The 24,227-nt window shown below is 41.2% G+C and overlaps 1 protein-coding gene across 7 annotated transcripts in view; it reads right to left on the bottom strand.

Annotated features, from left to right (window-relative positions):
• SLIT2 (slit guidance ligand 2) overlaps positions 1-24,227 on the bottom strand; it is a 232,194-nt gene that overhangs the window by 13,573 nt on the left and 194,394 nt on the right. For all 7 annotated transcript variants that reach the window (XM_083754823.1, XM_083754826.1, XM_083754822.1 and 4 more), the window contains 8 exons: positions 24,025-24,096; positions 23,766-23,837; positions 21,093-21,164; positions 19,308-19,471; positions 16,273-16,397; positions 15,581-15,678; positions 13,502-13,641; positions 3,674-3,767 (listed from right to left, as the gene is read on the bottom strand). In XM_083754823.1, coding sequence (XP_083610949.1) covers positions 3,674-3,767; positions 13,502-13,641; positions 15,581-15,678; positions 16,273-16,397; positions 19,308-19,471; positions 21,093-21,164; positions 23,766-23,837; positions 24,025-24,096 — 837 coding nt within the window. The remainder of the gene's footprint in view (positions 1-3,673; positions 3,768-13,501; positions 13,642-15,580; positions 15,679-16,272; positions 16,398-19,307; positions 19,472-21,092; positions 21,165-23,765; positions 23,838-24,024; positions 24,097-24,227) is intronic.

The following is a 24,227-nucleotide window of genomic DNA, read 5'->3' as shown; positions in this document are numbered from 1 at the left end:
CATGTTGTTTCCCAAGCAGTTTCATGGATTTTCAAATAGTAAGTCTAACCTTTCTCAAAGACTTAGGCCAGGCTTCCTCAACCTTGGCCCTCCAGATGTTTTGAGACTACAATTCCCAGCATCCCTGACCACTGGTGCTGCTAGCTAGGGATCATGGGAGTTGTAGACCAAAAACATCTGGAGGGCTGAGGTTGAGGAAGCCTGACTTAGGCAGAGGCAGCACAGCTTTGGAGAATTTTAAAAAAGGAGAGCCCCACATTCTGCTGGTCAGCTGACAAACAGGATGTAACAATTAGATCTGCTACAGACAGCTTGCATCCTCCAGACATTTTTTCCCCCTCCAAAGGCACAGGTCAAATTACTTCCCAGGATGTGGCTTACTCATGTTTCTGATGCTGTACCTGGCTTCTGTCCAATAGAATTTATGAACAACTTAACCGCATCAAGTGGCTTGCATGAGTTGCAGCTGATCTATGCCACATTCTTGGCTCAGAGATGTTTAGAAGAGATTTCTGCTTGGAAGATGAGACCTGCTCAGGCAAGCACTGAAGGCAACAATGAAAGGTGGCAACCTTTGGACTGACACTTGGAGAAGGTGAGTTCTGGAACCCCTTTTTCTAGAAAAATAGCATTGCCCAGACTGAATCCCTGGTACCAAGTTATAGGTGGTGTGAAAGGCTTCCGCTTCAGACCACAAAAAGCTGTCGGAGTAGAAAATGTTGGACTATAAAAAATCATTCTGACCTATGTTTCCTGTCAATTCTATGCTGGCTCAAAGCACTATCCAACAGTATAGCAAGAGAAGAGATGTTGGCACTAATTTATTGCAACAATGGGAATATTAGATTGGGTCGGGAATCCACATCTATTATCAATAAATCTAAATTACTGGGCGGGGTAGAAGGGTTAAAAGAAGTATTTTGCACTTCTCTTTGCCACAGCTTGTGCATTCTTACGTAGGACTAGATTCCACATTAAGGTTCCTGCTTTTGCCTGGAAAAGTGTTCGTTACAGGCAAAATTTTCATACAGGTCATCTAAAAATACCTAGGATATCTTTACCACTCCAACAACCAAACCAAGTACTAAATATCTATCGTTCCAAACATTGCCTAGGCATTTCATAAAATACCTTTCACCCAGTTTATTTAATTTAAAATGTCAAAAATAATATACTGTGTGTATCTAAGTGCCACTCAAGTTTGACATGTTGTAAAAATATTAAAATTAACTATATTGTACAGTTGAATAATTCTGCTAAGATGGTTTGTAGATTACAAAGGCACTACAATTCATGCGTGTGGATCTGGTTCAGTTGTCATTACAAATAAATTGCTATTTTCTTCTTAAAGTAATATTTAATGTTATCCCAAATAATAGAGAATATTTCTTAATTTTGTTACTTGTCTTACATTTCTAGTGAACATTGGCTAATCAATTGCACATAATTCCTAGCAACCACGTACAATGACTAGGAAAAGCAAATTTTCATTTGAACCTGTTTGGTAAATTGACTTACAATATTAATCAATTCTTAGGAATACTGCTTTTTGTTCGTCATCTGTAACACTACTCAAATAGCACATACTGTAGTACATGAAGCTGTTATAAGTTACTTGTGAATTACAATGGCCAGGATTGGCTCAGCATTTCAGTGACGTAGGCCACAACATGTCCACTCAGAAATAAGTCCAGCTGAATTTAGTGGGGCGTATTCCCAGGTACGAATCCCTGCAACGGGGTGAGCTCCCGTTGTTCGGTTCCATGTCCTGCCAACCTAGCAGTTTGAAAGCACGTCAAAGTGCAAGTAGATAAATAGGTACCACTCCGGCGGGAAGGTAAACGGTGTTTCCGTGCGCTGCTCTGGTTCGCCAGAAGTGGCTTAGTCATGCTGGCCACATGACCCAGAAGCTGTATGCCAGCTCCCTCGGCCAATAAAGTGAGATGAGCGCCGCAACTCCAGAGTCGGTCACGACTGGACCTAATGGTCAGGGGTCCCTTTACCTTTATTTCCAGGTAAGTGGAGTTAGAATTGCAGTCTGGCACAGATCCTTCATGAGTTAAGCATTTCAGTGTTGGCACCAGTGTTCAAAACTCCCATTGTTCTAGGCGCATTTTGCAACAGGGAATTTCATTAGCGTGAGCAGTTTCTGAGCTCTGGGTGCAGTACTGCGCCTAAGATTTCATGTTAAATCTGCAGAGTGGAAGGAAAGTAGGACCTTTTCCTGCCTCCCCACTTCCAGCTATTCTGAAGACTGGAGAAGAGACCCCTATAAGAATATTAGGGGGTGGGCAGGGGAAGGACTAGCCTATGTGAAAAATGAACATAATATTTTGGCTGCAGTTCATTCATTTTCAGCTTTGTATTCATGTTATAAAAAAGCATGTCTAGACATTTTGTTGTTGCGCCCATAACCTAGGATTAAGGTGCCATTTAGCTCCTAGCTTTCATATCTCAGTTTCTAATACTGGTTGGCACAACCTATGGCTGCATTCATCATGAATAAAAATCGCAACGTGATAAGTCACCAATATGCTTTCAACAATGTTGAATGACTTATCTGCTCTTCAATGAAAACCCTTCTATGTTTTATCAGCTGTGCTAAATATTACCCACCCCATAAGAAAAGCAACCACCTTGTACACACCTGTCCTCCATTCTCTCAGTGGTGCAGATCTGCACACCTGGTGACTCACCAAGTCAGATGCAGACTGTTTTCAATCATTTGGCAAACTACAATGCATAGCTAATTTTCCTCGTTTTTACAGTCCCAGGCAATCAACTCAAACAAGAGGCTTGCCAAGCCCATATGAAGTAACACACATGACTGTTGGGCTTTCGTTGGCTTGGTGGTTTCTTAGTTTTGCAGGCCTGTCTTGGTCTCTTGACTTCTTATTTCCCACTTCCACCTCTCAAGGGTCAAAGAAAGGGATCAAATAAACGTGACTGAACCATGATGATCAAAATACCAGTTCCACTTGTGGGTGTTATGTTCACACAAATGCTTGAATTAACAAACTAAAGTTGGCACTGTAGAATGGAAACTGGTGTCTAAATGTGCTTAGAATGACAACTCACAATGGGCCCACTGCTGTTTTGGCACAACACAACATAGTACATAAAACAGGTGCAGATCAGAACAACAGGTTCCTGAAATCTACTCATCTAAAGTCCATTAAAAACCACTTTTCAAGTGTGCATACTAATTAATGATAATAAGGATGTCATTTAATTAAAGATTAGCCTTCCTGGTGATGAACCTCCTTATTGTATAATGGTTTCCAATGTGTCTTGCTAATAACCCATCATGTAATTACAGCTTCATAATCCAGCTTTAATTTAACATAATTATTCACTTCCTAGTCCAAGTAACCAAAAGGATTTTGTGTGGATTGTCACGGAGCATAAAAACTCTCAATTCTTCATTGTCAGTACTTAATCCACACTGCTAGGAAACTGGTCACTGGACAGAGAATCTTCATGTTATTACACAGGGCTCCATGCAAACCAAAGGGAAAATCTATTGAGCCATTATTCTGTGATCACAACTCCCGTGAATGAGGGCTGACAGCACAATTCACCCCCATGGAAAAACAAAGCCCACAGCCATTGAGGAGGACAAAGCAGCGATTAAAAACACAAACAAAGTGGACTATAAAGATACAGGGCTTACTTGTATCCTTTGGGTGTTAGGATGCACTTGGAGTCATGCTGACAGGGGTTCAGGTCTTGGGCACAGAAATCCAGCTTCTCTTCACATAGCTCACCTGTAACAAAGTATATCCAATCACCATTAAGAGACCACCATGGGACATGGGAAGCAAAGTGTAAAAACTATTTATTCCTATAGCAACTTTTAACACAGCCAAGCAGCTCCAGTCGCATAAGCTGCTAAAATACTTGGCAAATGATAATCTCTTTTTCTCCCGCTGTAATCTCGCTTCTCATGACTTTTCTTCGGCAACATCTCTTTGTCTGCAAAACTGCCATTTAACTCGTTTGCTTATACAGTTGGATTTGCTCTGGGCAATCGATAAAAATCAGGCCGGAAAATTCAGGCAGACACGCATAACTGCCCCAAAGAGGTTGATTAACAGTTTGACAATAAACATTCCCTGCAGCGCAGAGACGACAGCAGATCGGTCATCCTACTAATAGACTAATCAACTGACTAAAATATCATTATATTATAACACTGCTGAGGTTTTAAGATGGTTTAACAAAGGGAGCAGCAAGCACATTTTAATGAGACAAAGATGTTTCCCCAACCAATATCCTTGAAAAATTGAATATATGGAAATTGGACCCTATGAAAAGTTCCAATCTTTTTATGAAGATTTGTCTTCTCTTCTTTCAGTAGACTACATGGGAGCTCACACGGACCATTCACGGTGCTTAGTTTTTCTTCTCCATAGCTTGTTCCCATACCACACCGGTGTCAGGCAACTCTCACATGCATTTGTTGTGCAAAGCGTGTTCTCCATAATAGAGAGCACGTGTTGCGGTGGGGGCCAAAAAGGCCACCCCACTGTTGTTGGGCAAATTGGCCACATGCTGTGATTGGGCAAGGAGTGTTGCTGGGGAGAGTGTTATGTTGCTAAAGTGTGGGAGGGGTCAGAGGTCTTAAATACAGGGCACGCAGCCTGGGGCGTTCTCTTGGGCTGAGTGCACCGGATCACCCGCCCACCCTCCCCGAAAAGGGGGGGGGGGTTCGTTGTCCTCTGACCTTGCTATGCCTATCATGGTGTCATTTGCCTTGGGGCAGGGGCCTGGTAGGAATTTTGTCTATTAGGCTGATTGGCTGTTGCCATTTGGTTTTTGCCTACTGTGTAGCAAATCATCACAACTTGTAAGGTTGGCGGTTAGGCATTGGTTAAAATTGGTTGGTGGAGGGGTAAGTGCCTACTCCTCCAATGGTGGTGCTGAAAGGGAATTCGGTTAAAGGAATCCAGGGGCTTGCCATCCCTTTCGTCCTAGTCCCTGGCATCGGACTTGGGCCGTGCAAGCCCCTGGGAGCATGCGGGTGAGAGATGGGGGACTGATGTCCAGCTTCATCCCTGGGGCAAGGACAGATAGTCGTAACCAATGTCTAAGCAACCACTCACGTGTGTGTATTTTAAATAAAATTGTGGCCAGATTCATGCCAAAAACCTTAAACAAAAATTGATGTGTGAAGTGTGAGTTATTGGGGTGGCCTGGGGGACCTCAACACGCAACCAGCAACAGACTAATTTCTAACTACAAGGGGGTATGATGCTTAGCTAGGTAGAAATGTGAATATTGGCTCCACATACACTTTTCCAAGATACATATGACCATAGTAAGCAGCCATGGGGGAAGCAGTTTCCATAATACAAAGGTGAAGCATAAATTAGGCTATGGTCATGGCTTTTCAGTGGGTCTTAATCTGCTCTTTGTGCAACCAGGATATGGTCTATCAATAGTTCCCTCCACTGTTTCTGCTTCTCCCTTTCGGCCAAACTATTGACTTGTATGTGGGGGGGAGGTAAGGGTTAATGAGTAAAAAATGAACATTTGCCTCTGGCCCCAAACTATTGCCTCCAAGGGCCTGGGCAAACATGCTCTCCAATCAATGGTTTCTGTTCCATCTTACTTATACTTCTTATAATCATCCTTCATTGTTCCTTCCTCTTTGCTGCTGTTTTTTTCTTCCAAACTGCCTTTCCAACTCCAATCTTTATGCCTTGGTGTCCACCTGATAGCCATATGCAGCCACTATGCCTACACTTGGGATGCGGGTGGCGCTGTGGGCTAAACCACAGAGCCTAGGACTTGCTGATCAGAAGGTCGGCAGATCGAATCCCTGCAACAGGGTGAGCTCCCATTGCTTGGTCCCTGCTCCTGCCAACCTAGCAGTTTGAAAGCACGTCAAAGTGCAAGTAGATAAATAGGAACCGCTGTGGCGGGAAGGTAAACGGCATTTCCACGCACTGCTCTGGTTCACCAGAAGCAGCTTAGCCATGCTGGCCACATGACCCGGAAGCTGTACGCCGGAAGCTGTACGCCGCCTCCCTCGGCCAATAAAGCGAGATGAGCACCGCAACCCCAGAGTCGGTCACGACTGAACCTAATGGTCAGGGGTCCCTTTACCTTTACCTTATGACTACACTTAAGGAATATTGCTCTACATGGTTACAATGAACCAATCATTCTTGAGTATATTTCCACTGGAGTAAACTTTGACCCCCCCCCAAAAAAAAAATCCCCCCCAAAAAATCATACATCTCAAAAACCAATTAACTCTTCTAATTGTAATCTTCTGCATTATCACAAACACTATTGTTAAGGACACTGTGGATCTCTCTAAACAGTTCTCATCCTATTTTGAAAATGAGGGAGTTTCACCTTGAGCTTCTGGTGTGACATGTCTGCTGTTCAAAGCAGGGTAAGTAAGAACACGCACAGAAGGTCTTTGAAGCACTTAAAGCAGCTCCTGAAATCTTGTCTGTGGTCCTCTAAATTACATTTTAGGCAGCAGCAGCATGAGTGTGTTTTTGCCTTGGTATAGGCAGATAGATCAGTGAAGCAAAAACAAATTCATGGGAATTGTGTTTTGTTACACTGCTCACAGCAGCCCAGCCAGCTTGCAATGGTTTGGAAGAAAGACAATTTTCAGTAATTTATCTCCACTCCTTACACAAGCAGATAAGAGTGTGCGAGAAAAGAGTGTGGAAAGGAGAGAGAATGAATCTGCCAGAAGATATCAACTTGAACTTTGGAGGCCAATGTCATTAATGAACACCCTGAGCTACATGTTTTTAAAGCGTCAATCTTTCCTTGGCACCAAATCAGCAACTGGAAGATGTGGGCAAACGAGTGATATTAAACCAGCAAGTTGAATCCAAACAACATGGAAATGGCAATCTGATGAGTAATCCGAATTGCTCTTGTGGGAATTACCATGGGGAAGTGGTAATCTCCATAAAATGACTGCTGTAACCTCTTCCACAGTACTTAAATATGTGGGGTTGTGTTTTTTTTTTTTTTTACATTTCCACTGCTATATTAATGAAATCTACCTTGCGCTGGAAAGACAGTATGTAAATATTCATATATTAGTTTATTAAAGATAGCCAGAGGTTAGACAGCACATAAGAAATGATATCTGATACAATATTTAGCATTCATATCGCACTTTAAGACAACTAAAGATTTCCTATATGTTATATCAGTAATCTTTACAACATGCCTGTAAGGTAGGAATTATTTCCGCATATCAAATCAAGTCAAGTTTATTTCCGATATGATCTAAAAGGCTGATCTCCACAATCAAGTTGTAGTACTGAGACTGAGAGAGATAGGGGCTTCCTTAAAACTTTTCTCCATCACATTTTCATTTGTCAGGGAATATAATCCCTGGCTGGGTATTTAGTTTAACAATCCGTTAATACATAACTTAGGAAAGGAGACATGCACACACACACTCACTACACATTCTTAGACAGAAAACAGCCTTTTGGTCAAACTTGTGAAAAGTCCTAGAAATTGTTTCAGTAGAGGAAACTAAAGTGAAATTTAGACACACAAAAAAAGCCCACCCTACTTCTCTTGATATTAGAATCCTATGAATGATAAAATATTAATAAACTCAGAATTAATAATTTAAGTTGCATTGTCAAAGTGGCAATTTTCAATACATCTTTTCAGTAGGATGAACACAAAACTGTTCACTTTTAAAGAGTTTGTTCTGGAATATAAAGATCTGCAGAGGGAGCTTTGACCAAGATATGATTAAACTGAATGAAAGCATTTTTTGGATGAGTGTGCTAAATATCTTTTGATGGCGGTTTCAGTAGCTGAAACCCATATAAGGAGACTGAAGTAAAAGAGAAACCAAGGTAATGAAATAGGCTTAAAAGGCAACTAACCTTTTTCCACTTCATTCAGATTAGCAGCTTGTGGTAACAAAGACAGAAGAGACAAAGAGACTTTTACATTGTACTGAAACAGCATAGCACAAATAAAATAATGCACAACTAACAGCAGCAGAAAAGCTAAACTGATGTAGCAAAAGTGAAGACAGCTTTTCATTTTTATCAGCTACACAACAAAACACACAAAAGAGGTATGTGCCACTACCAGCATAGAAAGAGCTTTGCTTGACCAAAGATACATATGATCTTAATGGCAGATGATAATGAGCAGCAAGAAAAATGACTAGATAATCTATTCTACAGAATGCACACTTAATGATCCCAACATTCAAAAGATTGCGGAGCACAAATGTGAATACATTAAGAAAGCCAGACAAGAGTTTAAAGTGTAAATAATGTTACAAAGGTTTTCAAATGTTTCATTTCCAAAGGTTTCATCTGTTCTCATATATATATATGAGAAGTATAGTTCACCTTTGTTTCCAACAGCTATTTCATTGCTACGAAGAATAATACTAGAGACAATATCAACATAGCAGTGAAGCCATATATATATCCAACAGCTATTTCATTGCTACGAAGAATAATACTAGAGACAATATCAACATAGCAGTGAAGCCATATATAGCTTCACTGCTATGTTGATATTGTCTCTAGTATTATTCTTCGTAGCAATGAAATAGCTGTTGGAAACAAAGGTGAACTATACTTCTCCACCCTACACCATCTGCTAGTTAAAGATGATGGGTTTTTTTTGGGGGGGGGGGTGATGTGTTTTTTTAACCCTTTAGGACACACATAACATTTTATTTGATGTTTAACTGGGAACATTTTGTCAAAGCTTTATACATTCCCCTCTAGAGGGCACTGGTGTTTTCCACAAACAAAACTGGAGCCTGCCAAATCTAGCCAGCTAAAATAGGGATACAAGGATCCACTAATAATTGTTTATTTGTTACACTAATATCCCATCCCATGTGGATCGCCAGTAACCCTCCATTGAAGGGTCTGACTAGATTCACACATGCTCAGATTCAGCAACACAATAGCATTAGGTGCTTCCAGCCTCACTTGCTAGGTCCCTAAAGTCACAGCACTTTATTTCCAGCTACGGTTTATCGTGCAGAATGCTAAGAGTCTCTGTTACACAGGTTTAAAAGAGAAGTAGGTAATCCTGAATCTATTAAGAAAAGAGAAAGTGCAGCTTTTAAAACACAGCAAATGTAAAAAAACAAAACAAAACACCATGGTTCTAAACATGTTTAGTCAGAATCTCCTTTCTTGTAACTTTAAGCCATTGGTTTGGGTCCTACTCTCCAGAGTAGGAGAAAACAAGTTTGCTCTATCTTCCATGTGACAGCCCTTTAGATATTTGAAGACGGCCATCATATCTCCTCTCAGTCCCCTCTTTTCCAGGCTAAACATACCCAGCTCCTTCAACTGCTCCTCATAAAGCTTGTTTTCCAGACCCTTGACCATCTTGGTTGGGGAACACTTATTCTATATGGGATCATACTCTAACAAAATGGAGCTAGCACTGCTCCTGGAGGTCCAGGTTTGCAGGTACCGTAATTTTCACTCCATGAGACGCACCTGACAATAAGACGCACCTAGTTTTTAGAGGAGGAAAACAAGAAAAAAAAAATATTCTGAACAAAACAGTGGATGTATGATTTTTGTGGTTCATGCTGTGGCCACAGACATGATATGTGATTTGACGGTGAGTTTGGGGTAGCCCAATGCAAAAATCCTGAGAATCCATGTGTATCCGTGCTTTGTAACCATGTTTTTGCGCCATTGCGGCCCCACGAAACAGTGAATGCGTGATTTTTTTTGGTGCAGGCTGTAGCCATGGACATGCTGTGTGATCTGATGGTGAATTTGGGGTTACCCAATGCAAAAATCCTGAGTATCCATGTGCTTTTACCTCCCCCCTCCCAGGCAGCCTCCTTTGTCTCTAGAGTCCCTTATGTCCCTCCCGATCGCTTGCTGATCAGCTGCTCAGCGGCTTTGTTTCAACACCCCCTTCCCTCTTTCTAAAAAAAAATGCACAATCTGCTTTTTGCCCCAGGGCAATTTGGCTCCAGGGACCATGCATTTGCTCCATAAGACGCACAGACATTTCAACTTACTTTTTAGGAGGAAAAAAGTGCATCTTACGGAGCGAAAAATATGGTATATGCCCAGACTGACATTGGCTCACATAGCACCTGCACTTGCTACTAGAAGACAAGAGACCTGGCCACTTTTATTTCTGTTTTGCTTGCCTCCATACTGAGTTACAGTGATGCAGTATACATTGGGCTGCCCTTTAAGATAATTCAGACACTTCAGCTGCTGAAAAATGCAACAGTTCAGTTACTTATTAGCTCAAACCATTTTTGCCAGCGATTAACATTTTAGGCACATCCAAAGGATGTGCAATCACCGATGTGTGGATCCATTTGGACCCAGAAGAGGGAAGGATACGGGCGGAACAGAGTGTGTGTGTGTGGGGGGGTGCTTCGTCAATGCATGTGGGGGCTGGGAACGGAACACCCACACAAAATGGTTGTCACCTGTACCTATTTCGAAACAGCTACACTGGGCTCAGAATTTATTTTATTAACCCAGAGGACAGTTTCTCCCATATGAGTTCCCTTCCCACTAAGAAGTCTTAATGAGACCCTGTTAAAGACTGCATCACATGTGAAGGCTGGGTTATCTTCCAAAAGAAGCAAGGCCTTTTCTGCTACGGCCCCAAAATGTTGAAACTCCCATCCATGTGAGATTTGAATGATTCCATCTTTGTTAAAACTTTTCTGTTTTGCCCTTTCAGGTGATATATAACCACAGTTGCTTTTATGTTTATATGTCTGAGTTTTTTTTGCCTTTTTGATGTTTTAGCCTTTGTATACCATTTTGATAATTTTTATTTCAAATAAGGTATAGAAATATTTTAAATAAATAAAATAAATGTCCAATTGAAAATCTGACCCCTATCTCTGAAATGAAACAAATGACAACATTAAAGAGGAAAAAAGATATCTAAGTCAATAACCAGCAGCCTAACTAGGTGAATGGGATGTGGGTGGCGCTGTGGGTTAAACCACAGAGCCTAGGGCTTGCCGAACAGAAGGTTGGTGGTTCGAATCCCCGCGACGGGGTGAGCTCCCATTGCTCAGTCCCTGCTCCTGCCAACCTAGCAGTTCGAAAGCACGTCAAAGTGCAAGTAGATAAATAGGTACCGCTCCGGCGGGAAGGTAAACGGCGTTTCCATGTGCTGCTCTGGTTCGCCAGAAGCGGCTCAGTCATGCTCGCCACATGACCTGGAAGCTGTACGCCGGCTCCCTCAGCCAATAAAGCGAGATGAGCGCTACAAACCCAGAGTCGGTCACGACTGGACGTAATGGTCAGGGGTCCCTTTACCTTTACCTAACTAGGTGAAACATCAGTTTGCTTTGATGCTCTGAGCTGAGAGTGTATGTGCGGATGAAGACCAGGAATTAATTCCTAGGATTCTGCCTGCCTTGCAGACACTACTGAAAGGAACATTCTAGCAGAAAAGAAGAATGACCAGCATGGGCATAGCTGTGGGGGAGGGGGGCAATGGGAGGCAGCTTGCTCCCCATATCAATTAAAAAAAATAGAAATATTTAACTAACTGACCAACCACTTCAGTTCTGCCCCCCCCCCCAAATCCTGGCTACGCCCATAATGACCAGAGATAAGGCCCTAGACCCAGCAATCTTCTACCCAAACTAGACCTCAGAATATGAACTTATGCTAAGCAAGCAGTTTAATAACTTCATATAATGCTGAGTTACAAATCCTTCCATTTTGACTAATTACTGATTAAAAAAATATATGTCTTTCCATTCCTTGTGCCCCATTGATTTTCCATATATTGTATATGCAGAGAGAAACTCAAAAAAAGAGAAGTCACCAAAACAAACACAAAATCCACTTTTAAATCACCATGACGAGCAAAACCTCAGTGCTTCAATATAAAACTAACCAGATTATCCATGTCTCTGAAATCTGTGAAACGCTATAATTGAAAACTGACCTTTGGTTTGAATCTTTAAAACATTTTTGCTCTGAGCCACTGCAAGTATATCAGCAAAAACAAGCCCAAATATCAGTTTGTATAACCCATTTTTACGCGAGATGGCAATTCAAGTGAGTTTCTAGTCAAGAGACCTCAGTGGCTCAGTGCTGATTTTATCATCTCTCCCTTCTTATCAGTAGCATAAATAATAATAACAACAATAATCCATGCCTTTCAGAGCTGTGGCTAGCTACTTCTGCTTCACGATACTATATAATCCTATTTTGGCATTCAAGCAACATGTTTGTGGGGATTGTAGTAGGAGTACAAGTGAATGAGTGTGCAGGTCCTATCTGAAATGTCACCATCCCATGAGAGCTGCCCAAACCTTGTTGCATTGAAAGCAAGGAAATTGGAGGAGCACCTAAGCATGTTCAGCTGGACACACTTAGGAGTGTCTCAGCCGAGCCATGAAATCAGGATCCATCCCAGAACTACTGAAGGACAGGGCTATTAAAACATTACCAACGCTTTCTCAAATCTTCCTTCTATGAAGACTCTATAGACTTGGAGCCTTTTCTAGCTATCGTGACCTGCAATGTGGTTAATCTGCCACTCACATAAAATACCAGAACGTTCTTACTACGCATGAGAAAACTGATCTCCGGCATTCATGCTTATTGAGAAAATGACAGACTTTGTTTCAGTACTGACCTAGTTATCCATGCTTTGCTATTTCAGTCACTGTCAAGTATGGTGCATATTGAAATGAAAAATGACATTTGCCTCTTTTCATAGCCCCCACCCAATACACAAGCACACAATCTAGTACATAATTATTATTTTTAATATATACATGTGAGCGGGGGTATATGGTTACCCACACACAGGGGGCAAAATTAGTTCCAAGAGCTGAGAATTCATTTCTAAATGATTCCTGTTTCAAATTGGACTTCTACAGCCTTGATAAATTAATATAATATGTTTTAGTTAGGTTGGACCAATAGCTTGCTGGGTTAAATCAGGAATATATAGTGGGATGTGTGTGTGTATTCTTAGAAAGGCAAATAAACATCTATCTCCCCCAATACACCAGACCCACATATATGACTTTCATTTCCACCTTCAAAATAGCATCCTCTTCCCACCTTCAAACGATAACTTGTGCAAGTTTCAAAAAGCATTTGCAGTTTGGTGAAAGAGAATTGCATGGCTGAAAGGAAAACTATGGAGGTGCAGTTATGCGACAGACAGAATACAGAAAAATGGTTCTTCTGGGTTCCAATAATTTCTGGGACATAATTATTTAGCAATTTTAATGCAGTATCAATTGCAGTGTGTTCAATCCAGGAATAATGAAATATGGAATGCTCCTTATTTCAGTTTTTTGCTTTTCCAGGTTCTACATTTTCCGTTATAATAGCAATGCTTGTAAGAATGCCAAGAGCAGCTAAACAAAAGGCTAAATGCACAGACTCCTAAAAGGTATTGCAAAGTCAAGCAAACTAGAATAAAAGTGATTCAAACGCATTAGCATGCTAAATGCTGTTAAGAGTATCATTTCCCTTTTTCCTACCTGTGTACTCGGGAGGACACAGGCAAGTGTAGTTGTTAATTCCATCAACACAGGTTGAGTTATTTTCGCAATCATTATCTTCACAATCATCAACGTTCACTTCACAGTTTTCACCTTCAAATCCATCTGCACAGGCACACCTGTAAATGAGAAACTTTTTCAGACGATGTAGAAGACGATGCTGAGCTAATGGACCTTTGACCTAATCCCCCAGGACTGATATGTTCTTACATAAATAAAAAGATTCTCTCTTCACGCCGTGAGAATCTAAACTGTACTTCTTATTGCCCTTTGATGTCTCTCAGCATCATTTATGATGCTTTTTATACCACTGACCTGTTTTGGTGCTGACAAACCCATACCAGAAATTTGTCAAACATAAAACATAGCACAAAGTATATAGTTAAAAACCAGGGAATTATTGAAAATTGGAAGGTAACTTTGTTGTTGTTTAGTCGTTTAGTCGTGTCCGACTCTTCGTGACCCCATGGACCAGAGCACGCCAGGCACTCCTGTCTTCCACTGCCTCCCATAGTTTGGTCAGACTCATGTTTGTAGCTTCGAGAACACTGTCCAACCATCTCATCCTCTGTCGTCCCCTTCTCCTTGTGCCCTCCATCTTTCCCAACATCAGGGTCTTTTCCAGGGAGTCTTCTCTTCTCATGAGATGGCCCAAGTACTGGAGCCTCAGCTTCAGGATCTGTCCTTCCAGTGAGCACTCAGGGCTGATTTGCTTCAGAATGAAGAGGTTTGATCTTCTTGCAGTCCATGGGACTCTCAAGAGTCTCCTCCAGCACCATGATTCAAAAGCATCAATTCTCCAGCGATCAGCCTTCTTTATGGTCCAGCTCTCATTTCCATAAATCACTACTGGGAAAACCATAGCTTTAACTATATGGACCTTTGTCGGCAAGATGATGTCTTTGTCGGCAAGGTGAAGTGAAGGTAACTATGGAACACTAAGTTAAATGGAAGTTTTATTTCATTTATTGCAGAAACACTACTAGAATTGGTTCTGAACTGGTACTTTATTCATGTGCAGACGTATTTCAAACATGGTAGCATGTTATGGAATGAATATATATAAACGCACAGAGAGAGGGGAGCTGAAACCTCACTACTTAAGGAATTTAGCTTCTTTGGGGAATAAATTGTATTTAAATTTATTTACTCCTGCTTTGTACTGGGTACTGGTGACAATATGCAGTCATGGTGAACAATATGGTAAGCTGATACTCTGGATACATTTACTAAATTTCCCTACGTAAGTCCCACCAAACTAACGTGTTCTGAAGTGCTTCTTGCTCATTTTAGTCCTTTGAAGCTGTGATTAAATGTTAATTTACCATGGTATTAAAATGCATCAGATTAATTTCAAACAGAAAGCACTCTAACCTTTGGCCAAAATTTAGATGTAAAATTAAAGATAATTTCTTAATGAAAAGCAGGAATCAAGAAGGTTTTAAACTAGATAGAAGAATGGGTCAGCATTCTTATTTGAAATTATTGGATCCATTTATTAAAGAACTCTATTTCATAATTCATGGAATACATCTCGGGTAATTGTAGTGTGTGATTAAATAACTCTAGATTAAAAATGCTCACAGCATGTTTATCCACTGGCGTGCTGATTTGGCAATGAATCATTAATTTTCTGTTTCACTGGGATTTACATCTGATCATTTACAGGCTGTCTGTTGATATAATGCACAGAACAACAGCTGAATTGAGAGTCTTTCCAGCAGGGATCTAGCTAGCAATTAATTAGCATAATAGAGTCAACACCATGTTGTCTTGCCCTGTTATGCCTTGACTAATAACAACGTATTTAAAAGAAAAACTTAACAGAGAACATTAAGCTCATTGATGTTACTTTGTTTCCTGAAGCCTTAGAAGAACCACCATTGTGGGTTTGTGCTTTTGTGCTTATTAATAGTCCTCGCTTCTCATTACTTTGTGGGATCAAAGATTACTAATAGCACACATAGACTTTTGTGTGGGAGTGCTTGGGTTCGGCTAGTCTGACTGGTCTTTCAAAAGCAACAGGCTTCCCTTCTGTGTTTCCAGATAAAAACGTACCAAAATCCATCCTTTTCTCCTTCTTTTAAGTGACAAGTCCCTCCTTGTTTACAAGGGTTGCTAATGCAGGCATGAATTGGAACATCACAGTCCTGGCCCTAGGAATAAAACAGCAAAGTTGTGAGATTGCACAGAGGGAAGGCAAATTGGTTTATTCATTTAAAATAACAGAGTTATATACAGCTTGCTGACCAGAAGGTCGGCAGTTCGAATCTACACAACGGGGTGAGCTCCTGTTGCTCTGTCCCAGTTTCTGCCAACCTAGCTGTTCGAAAGCATACCAGTGCAAGTAAATAAAGAGGTACTACTGCGGTGGGTGGGTAAACAGTGTTTCTATATGCTCTGGCACTCGTCATGGTCCTCCATGTGCCAGTAGCAGTTTAGTCATGCTGGCCACATGACCTGGAAAGCGCCCTTGGTCTGAAAGCGAGATGAGCAACTCCACAGTTGCCTTTGACTGGACTTAACTGTCCAGTGGTCCTTTACCTTACACATTTCTCTACCTTGCTGTTAATCTTGCTTCTCCCACTCTTCAAAACCCAATGGCAAAGAGCATGTGCTTGGCCTATAGGATGGAAGTTCAATCTGTGATCCCAAAGTACTAGGCTACGTGGACCAATGGCATGGCTTAGCCTGAAAGATAAGTTTCCAATATAATAAAATAAAAAATGACCTTCATATGTTCTCCATACCTTGAAGCCATAGGGACAGGAGCATCTGTAGAAATCGACAGGATCGTTATTACACGTTCCATCATTTTTGCATGGGTTTGATAAGCAGGGACTACATTTGGCCAGAATATTGACATCCACAGGACCTTCAAGGGAACACAAATTCACAGTTAGATACAAGCCTGTCATATTTGTTATCAAATACCTTTTCAACCAGGGGTGTCTGGCTAGAGCTATATTAGCCAAACATTCAATACTTTTATGCAATATGCTGGCTGTGGTCATGTAGCTTTTATATGATGCCCAGGCTACACTCAGCTGTTAGCTGAGCAACCTTACCAAGAAAATGCTGCACAATGCACAAAATGGTTCATTGAGACTGGACTTGTGGAGGACAAGGCTATCAATGGCTACTAGTCTTTTTGGTTATGTTACCTCTAGAAGCCCAAATTATGTGGGTCTTCCCACTCAAAGGTAGGAGATCATGTGACTTCATTTGCTACAACATCCACCCTTCCACTACAGGAATTCAGTTTTTGAACTTGGTAGGTTTTTTGATCCAGGCTCTAGTCCTTATTGCCACAAATGAAGAAGAAGAAACATCAGAAGATGGAGGACTCAACAGAAGGAAGACGATATCAGGGCCATAACCATATTTAAGGGTAGGCGCAGTAGAGGAAGATACCAAGAAATCAGAAGATCAGAAAACAGAAGTCAAGGAATGGGAAGGCTTGTCAATATCACTACTGACGCTCACAGAGGATATTGAAGAATACAACAAGATGGTAACAATTACAATTCTAACATGGTATATAAAACTTTTGGAAGTATAATGGCTTAACTGACATTGAAATGAGAATGCCTAAATATATATTGGTGAAAAGGTTTAACATTGGGGGTTTTCTACAGTTGTTTTCTAAAGGACTCTGGGTTAATGAATAACTGTTGATTGTGTTTTACTCTGTGCTGAGAGTGAGCATTTGATCATGTGATGAAGGTATTGAATTGCAAATCTTCACTTTGTTAGAGAGTTGCCTTTAGTTCTTGTCTTTCAAACTCCATGGAGTGAGGATGAAAATGCAGCTCTCCTGAAGGGAGAGAAACAGCCTAAGGCCAATGGAGGAGAGACAGAGCTCTGCTTCTAGGTCTGTTTGAATTATTTCATATTTTCTAAGATTCTGAGCCTGTGCCCGACAGCACAATACATCATATGGATATTTTGATTGTATCTTTAATGCTTATATTCTGTTTTTGAAGTGTTTGGCCAGTAAAACTTTGAACAGTATTATTATGGGCCTGGACAATGATTTATTCCAAAAGGAATCAGTTCTTTTTGCTTCCAGTCACTTCAAACTGTGCAATATTAATATCTGCAATATCCCCCCCCCCAAAAAAAAAATGTCAAGGAAGGAAACAACTATCTGACTTTTAGAAGACATCTTAAGGCAGCCCTGTATAACGAAGTTTTAAATGTTTGATGTTTTACTGTAGTTTTATAATTTGTTGGAAGCTGCCCAGAGTGGTTGGGGCAACCTAGTCAGATGGACTATAAATAAAGCAGAAGTTGGAAGGCCATCTGTCAAGGATGTTTTAGCTGAGATTCCTGCATTGCAGGGGGTTGGACTAGATGACCCTTGGGTCCCTTCCAACTCTATGATTCTAGGATAAGTAAATCATCATCATGATTTAAAAGACCAAAAGGTTGTTTAGGATGCCAGAATGTCATTATCCCATAGCACGTAAAAAGGAATCACTCACAAATGTCATCCAAGCAAAGTGGGAAGAAACGGACAACATGCATGTCTTTGGGGAAAATGTTTGCTTGAGAAACATGTAGGGAAGGTCCGAAGGTCCTGGCTTAGACAGAAATTCAATCCAGGGCACTTTACAGTCTTACCTGGTATCAGAAAACCACAAGGCCCTGGTATCTCTAGAAGCAGGGTGTGGATTGTGAAATGCCAAAAGTAAAACATGGAAAATCTATTAGATGCAACACCCCCAGAGGAATAATGTATATTGGAATGGGGCGAATGCTGTAGGGGACATTATCTACGGAAATAAGCTCTTTGCTAACAGTATTTCTAATGAAGTAGAACTGCATAACTCAGAAGGGAATTTAGCAAATGTTCTTTACGTTGGTTATTTTATCTTTAATTCTACATTGCTGTACACTGCTATCTTTGAGCACAAGTTTTCTCATTGTTAATACAGTGGTAGCTTGGGCTAAATACTTAATTCGTTCCAGAGGTCCGTTCTTCACCTGAAACTGTTCTTAACCTGAAGCACCACTTTAGCTAATGGGGCCTCCTGCTGCTGCTGAGCCGCCGGAGCCTGATTTCTGTTCTCATCCTGAAGCAAAGTTCTTAACCCGAGGTACTATTTCTGGGTTAGCAAAGTCTGTAACCTGAAGCGTATGTAACCCGAGGTACCACTGTACTGGGCTTGTACACAAGCCCAAAGAAGAAGTAGTCCCCCCCCCCGTACCCCAGTGAGTTCTAGCACTTGTAATCATAGCAAGAAACATGTTGCACTACATCAGACTATTAAAAGTTTTATTTTCCTAAAGGCAGTGATTCTATTAGACACTGGCTTCTAAAGGTTTTTAAACAAGCAAACAAACAAAAATGAAACCAATACGACTGAGACCACCTTCAGAATGGTGACTCTCCAGATATCTTGAAAGTACTACTGGACACATTTAAGTTTTTATTTTTTTCCATAATGCTATAAACAAACATTTGTAAACAAACATTTGTAATCCAGGTACACTCAACAGATAACTGTGATTGATTGCAGATTTTTGTTGAGTGTACAGATTGGCAAACCCAGATTTGCATCCCTTTTATACATGAAATGGTCCTAAGTCATTCAGGGAGAAAGACAGCAATAATTTTTCAAATGTGTTCCATGACATGGAGTATTTTTAACACATTGGATAAGAGCAGGAAATGTCTCTCTTATGGTTATATGAAACTGAGAGCATATTATATTGAAGGCAATTATTTTTCTATTCTAGGATGCTGAAATATAAGCATTTTGGGGAGGGGGGAACATACCTTGGCAGGTGAATTTTTTAGATGGAGTGGTGAGAAGCAGCTTGTCCGCCATCTCCCCAGGTCCAGCACACCGGGCTATGCCCGGCTCTTTGTATTCCGACTTTACCCAATCAGACAGCCACTGCATATTACAGTCACAGTGAAGTGGATTTGCTCCAATTGCACTGTAGAACCAAAACAACAACAACAACACCATTTCACATGATCTCTCTCACAGAGCTTTTCTTATCATGAAAACGTAGTGGAAAATACTCTGTATGTTGCTGAATCAACTTTCTAAAAAGTTACAGAAAAGAGAGCATGAAGCTTCAGCTTCATAATGGCTCCGAAGGGAAACATTGGGAAGAAATGCATTATAAAATTAAAAAGGTAAAGGGACCCCTGACCATTAGGTCCAGTCGCGGCCGACTCTGGGGTTGCGGCGCTCATCTCGCTTTATTGGCTGAAGGAGTCAGCGTACAGCTTCCGGGTCATGTGGCCAGCATGACTAAGCCGCTTCTGGCGAACCAGAGCAGTGCACGGAAACGCCGTTTACCTTCCCACTGGAGCGGTACCTATTTATCTACTTGCACTTTGATGTGCTCTCGAACTGCTAGGTTGGCAGGAGCAGGAGCTCACCCCGTCGTGGGGATTCGAACCGCCGACCTTCTGATCGGCAAGTCCTAGGCTCTGTGATTTAACCCACAGCGCCACCCGCGTCCCTATTATAAAATTATAAACCCATTATAAACAATTCACCATCAAAGGGTTAACTGTAAAAGGTGGAACTAAACATTAAAAGGCAAACATGGGGCTCCAAGTTTTTCTCACAATACTAATGTGAAGGAAGTGGGCATCTGCAAGAGATAATCGGCAACTGAGGGGCTGCTTAGCTCCTCTTGTGTTTGCAAGTTCCCTCTGTATTGCAAACAAATGCTTTCCATTTATTTATTTATTTTAACTTTCAGCACCCTTAACAAACCACAGTTTCCAGGATTCTTTAGGGAAGCCATGATGGTTAAAGTGGTATAAAGGTGCTTTAAACGTATATTATGGATGTGACCTAGTGTCATCACAGAGAGCCGTTAACTGCAAATAATCAAGACTCCTACTCATGGGAGTGGGGAGGTTTTCAACCCAAACATTTATACTCTTAGCCCAGTAACAATCTCTTAACACTGAAAGAAAGCCCCAGATCAATGCATGCAACAGTGCAGGCTTTAAGCTGTAATAGCGAATAAACAAAACGTATTTTGCAAGAAGGCAAAGGAAGCAATCAATAATTTAGCAATAGTTTCCCCTTATCAGCATAATATATAAGGCCTGACACATGCAACATGACATTCACTAAGCTGTTGTGGCAGGCTGGGGAAAGATGCTGATTCATTTCACTGCCAATTTTTACATGGTTTTTTGTGCACCCCAAAATATGAATTCCCTGGCTAGGAAAGTAATATAAATATTTGTTTATGGACTATATATACATAGCTGCAAGAATATTGAAGTTCATTAAAACGGTAAAAGAACAGAAGGTAGACATATGTTTACCTACAGCCCATCTTCCATTGCTTATGTATCCGTCCAGTCAATCACACCAGCAAATACATTCGTACAATAAGGGCATCCAACCACTGTATAAGTGCACTGCTAAAAGTGTTATCTGTGTATATCCCAGGTACATGACAGCCTGTGCTTCCCTGAACTAGTGTATACAAATGTTTAGGATGAGGCTGTTAAGTCTCTCTAACAGTGAACTGCCCAATCAGCACATGAATGTAAATATTAACTTATAGACAGGATACTTACAGATGGGATAACGCTGAAAGATCATTAAAAGCACCTTCAGGTACAACAGAAATATCATTGCCATGTAGAGACCTATGCAAACGAGAAACAATTATGTGCTTGGAAATAGATGGTGAGGAACTTAATAAATGGCATAATGCAATATATTTCCAGACATCTGCATATATTATCAGTATCAGTTCCTTGTAAGCTTGAAATCCATCCCAAAATTCACAGTCAACCAAGGCTGTTCTCTCTCTCTCTCTCTCTCTCTCTCTCTCTCTCTCTCTCACACACACACACACACTTGTAAGCCACTTTGGATGAGATTTGCCTGGAAAAGCAGCATGTATGTTTTGGAAAATACCGTACTTTTCCATGTATAAGACTAGGGTGTGTTTTTTACTTTAAAATAAGGTTAAAAATCTGGGGGTGTCTTATACACAGATAGTGTATATGCCCATTTTCTAAATTTGGGGTCCCCAAAAGTAAGGGGCGTCTTATACATGTGGGCGTCTTATACACAGAAAAAAATGATAAATCAATTTTTAAAAATGGAATCTGAGCAGAATATAGCCTTACTCTCAGGGATGTGAACATGTTACACCTGCCACATCACTACTATAATAAGCAGCCCTGCACCTCGTCATTCCCCATCTCTCATAATGTATGGCAAAATGTGTGACACACTATCACCCCTTTGAGTATTTCTTCACTCCTCCAAGCAGCACCCAAAGGAAATGGAAGAGACTGGGAAATTAGCAATGTAGTTTCATGTCACACCTTTTGCCAAGGGAGATGTGGTGGCCATGTATTTGGCCATGCAAATCATTCCAAAATGTTCAACAGCTTTCCAGTCAAACCGACAGCAAACACATGAAAACTTATGTTCCTAATTACATACTGTTAAGGATTTATCACAGTAAAACAAATTTTGTTCAAAACACATACATGCCAACTTTTCATTCTTTTGAGTAATTTACTAGATATAGCATGGGACAATCTGTAATGGTCCACTCAAACTCTGTCCCACCTCAGGTCAACCATCCCTTGCACCAATAGCAAGACGAAGGGTAGTATTCTGGCAGGGTAACATGGCCACTCGCTGTCCCAAGAAGTACGGGACTGAAGCCGTATCTCCTTCCCTAACTAGGCTTCATCAACAGGACGCAACAAGACTCCTGTCAGACAGAAGAAGCTTGACTTCTCTGAATATGTGTTGTTTTTAACCTTTAGGGATATCTATTCTGTGATATAATGGGCAACGACTTTGCATAACATAATAGTGTCAAAATTCTACCAATGTTCCAACTTAAGAGGATGCTTACACTCTTACTTGCATGAAGCCAAGTTCAGGACAACATGATATGGGGACCATACCTCTCAATCTAATGCCACAGAAATCCATCCTCTTCTCCTGCTTGCTACAACCAAGAGTGGGGAAAGAAGGGACCACTGTGGCATTAGGAGGCAATAGTTCCCATATCATGTCTTCTTGCTGCCCTGGAGATGTCAAAAGGTACCCCTGACCATTAGGTCCAGTCGTGAACAACTCTGGGGTTGCGGCGCTCATCTCACTTTCAGGCTGAGGGAGCCGGCGTTTGTCCACAGACAGTTTTTCTGGGTCATGTGGCCAGCATGACTAAGCCACTTCTGGCGAACCAGAGCAGTGCACGGAAACACTGTTTACCTTCCTGCTAGAGTGGTACCTATTTATCTACTTGCACTTTTTGGGGTGCTTTAGAACTTTTGCGGGGATTCGAACCGCAGACCTCCTGATCGGCAAGCCCGAGAGGCTCAGTGGTTTAGACCACAGCATCACCCACGTCCTACAATCCTAGCAGTCTACCTAGGAGCCAACAATCCTAGCAGTCTACCTCACATGATTATTTTACTGTGCACTAGAGTTCATGCCTTATAATATGTCTACATGGGGCACTGCGAATTATTTATTTAGGGAATAACTGTAGTTTAATTACTACATCAGAAGTTGCTTTAGGTTGATTCCATCAAGGTACCAGGGCAAGTGGCTTCTTAGGGAATTATCCTAATTACAAACCACTAAGACCCAACTGGGAGGGACGCAGGTGGTGCTGTGGATTAAACCACAGAGCATAGGGCTTGCCAATCATAAGGTTGGCAGTTCGAATCCCTGCAACGGGGTGAGCTCCCGCTGCTCGGTCCCTGCTCCTGCCAACCTAGCAGTTCGAAAGCACGTCAAAGTGCAAGTAGATAAATAGGTACCGCTCCAGCGGTAAACGGCGTTTCCGTGCGCTGCTCTGGTTCGCCAGAAGTGGCTTAGTCATGCTGGCCACATGATCCGGAAGCTGTACACCAGCTCCCTCAGAGAATAAAGCAAGATGAGCGCCACAACCCCAGAGTCGGCCATGACTGGACCTAATGGTCAGGGGGCCCTTTAAGACTCAACTGAGCAGTTTAGGTGATGTTTCCCATGGCAGAATCCCACACTTCTCTGGTAATGTATGAAATAATGAAATCATTGGTGGACATGAGTGGTGGTGGGTCAAACCACATCCCCTAGCTTAAACAGCACTGATAGGGGAAAAACTATTGCCGTATTTGGCCATTCATACTACCAGAGCCATGGGGAAAGAGCAGCCACACAGCTTGATTCAGGTCTCATCCTCCAGCTGGTACACACAAGAAAATGAGTAATGGAACATTACTACTTACAGCAGCCTAAGCGATTTCAAGCCATCAAACGTCCGTGCCGGGATACATCTGAGACGATTATAGCTCAGAATTCTGAAAGTATACCAAGTAATTAATTTTCAAACTAGATACTATAAACGCAGAGCTGTAAGCTCCAGTTTACATATTGATTTCTTCACCATAAACACACAGCCAAAATCCAGATCAACCATCAGCTTTATTAATAAAGATTATACTGTAAATAAACATTTATATTTTTTTGCTACACAAATACACTTACAAAGTAAGCAGCTGAGTCATGTTGCTGAAGCTCTGGTTAGAAAGGGTGCTGATTCTGTTGTTACTTAAATCTCTAAAAAAATAACAATAAAAATCCAGAAATTCTTAAAGTCATAACACAGATGTTCAAACACCAAATCCTATTAGTAAATGTAGTATTATTAATTCTTATTTAAAATGTCAGTTTATACTGCCACATGCAAT

This window comes from Podarcis gaigeae, assembly GCF_964106915.1.
Source record: "Podarcis gaigeae genome assembly, chromosome: 9".
NCBI lineage: Eukaryota > Metazoa > Chordata > Lepidosauria > Squamata > Lacertidae > Podarcis > Podarcis gaigeae.
The sequence above is the reverse complement of the archived record's forward strand: the minus strand, read 5'-3'. Positions and strand labels throughout refer to the sequence as shown.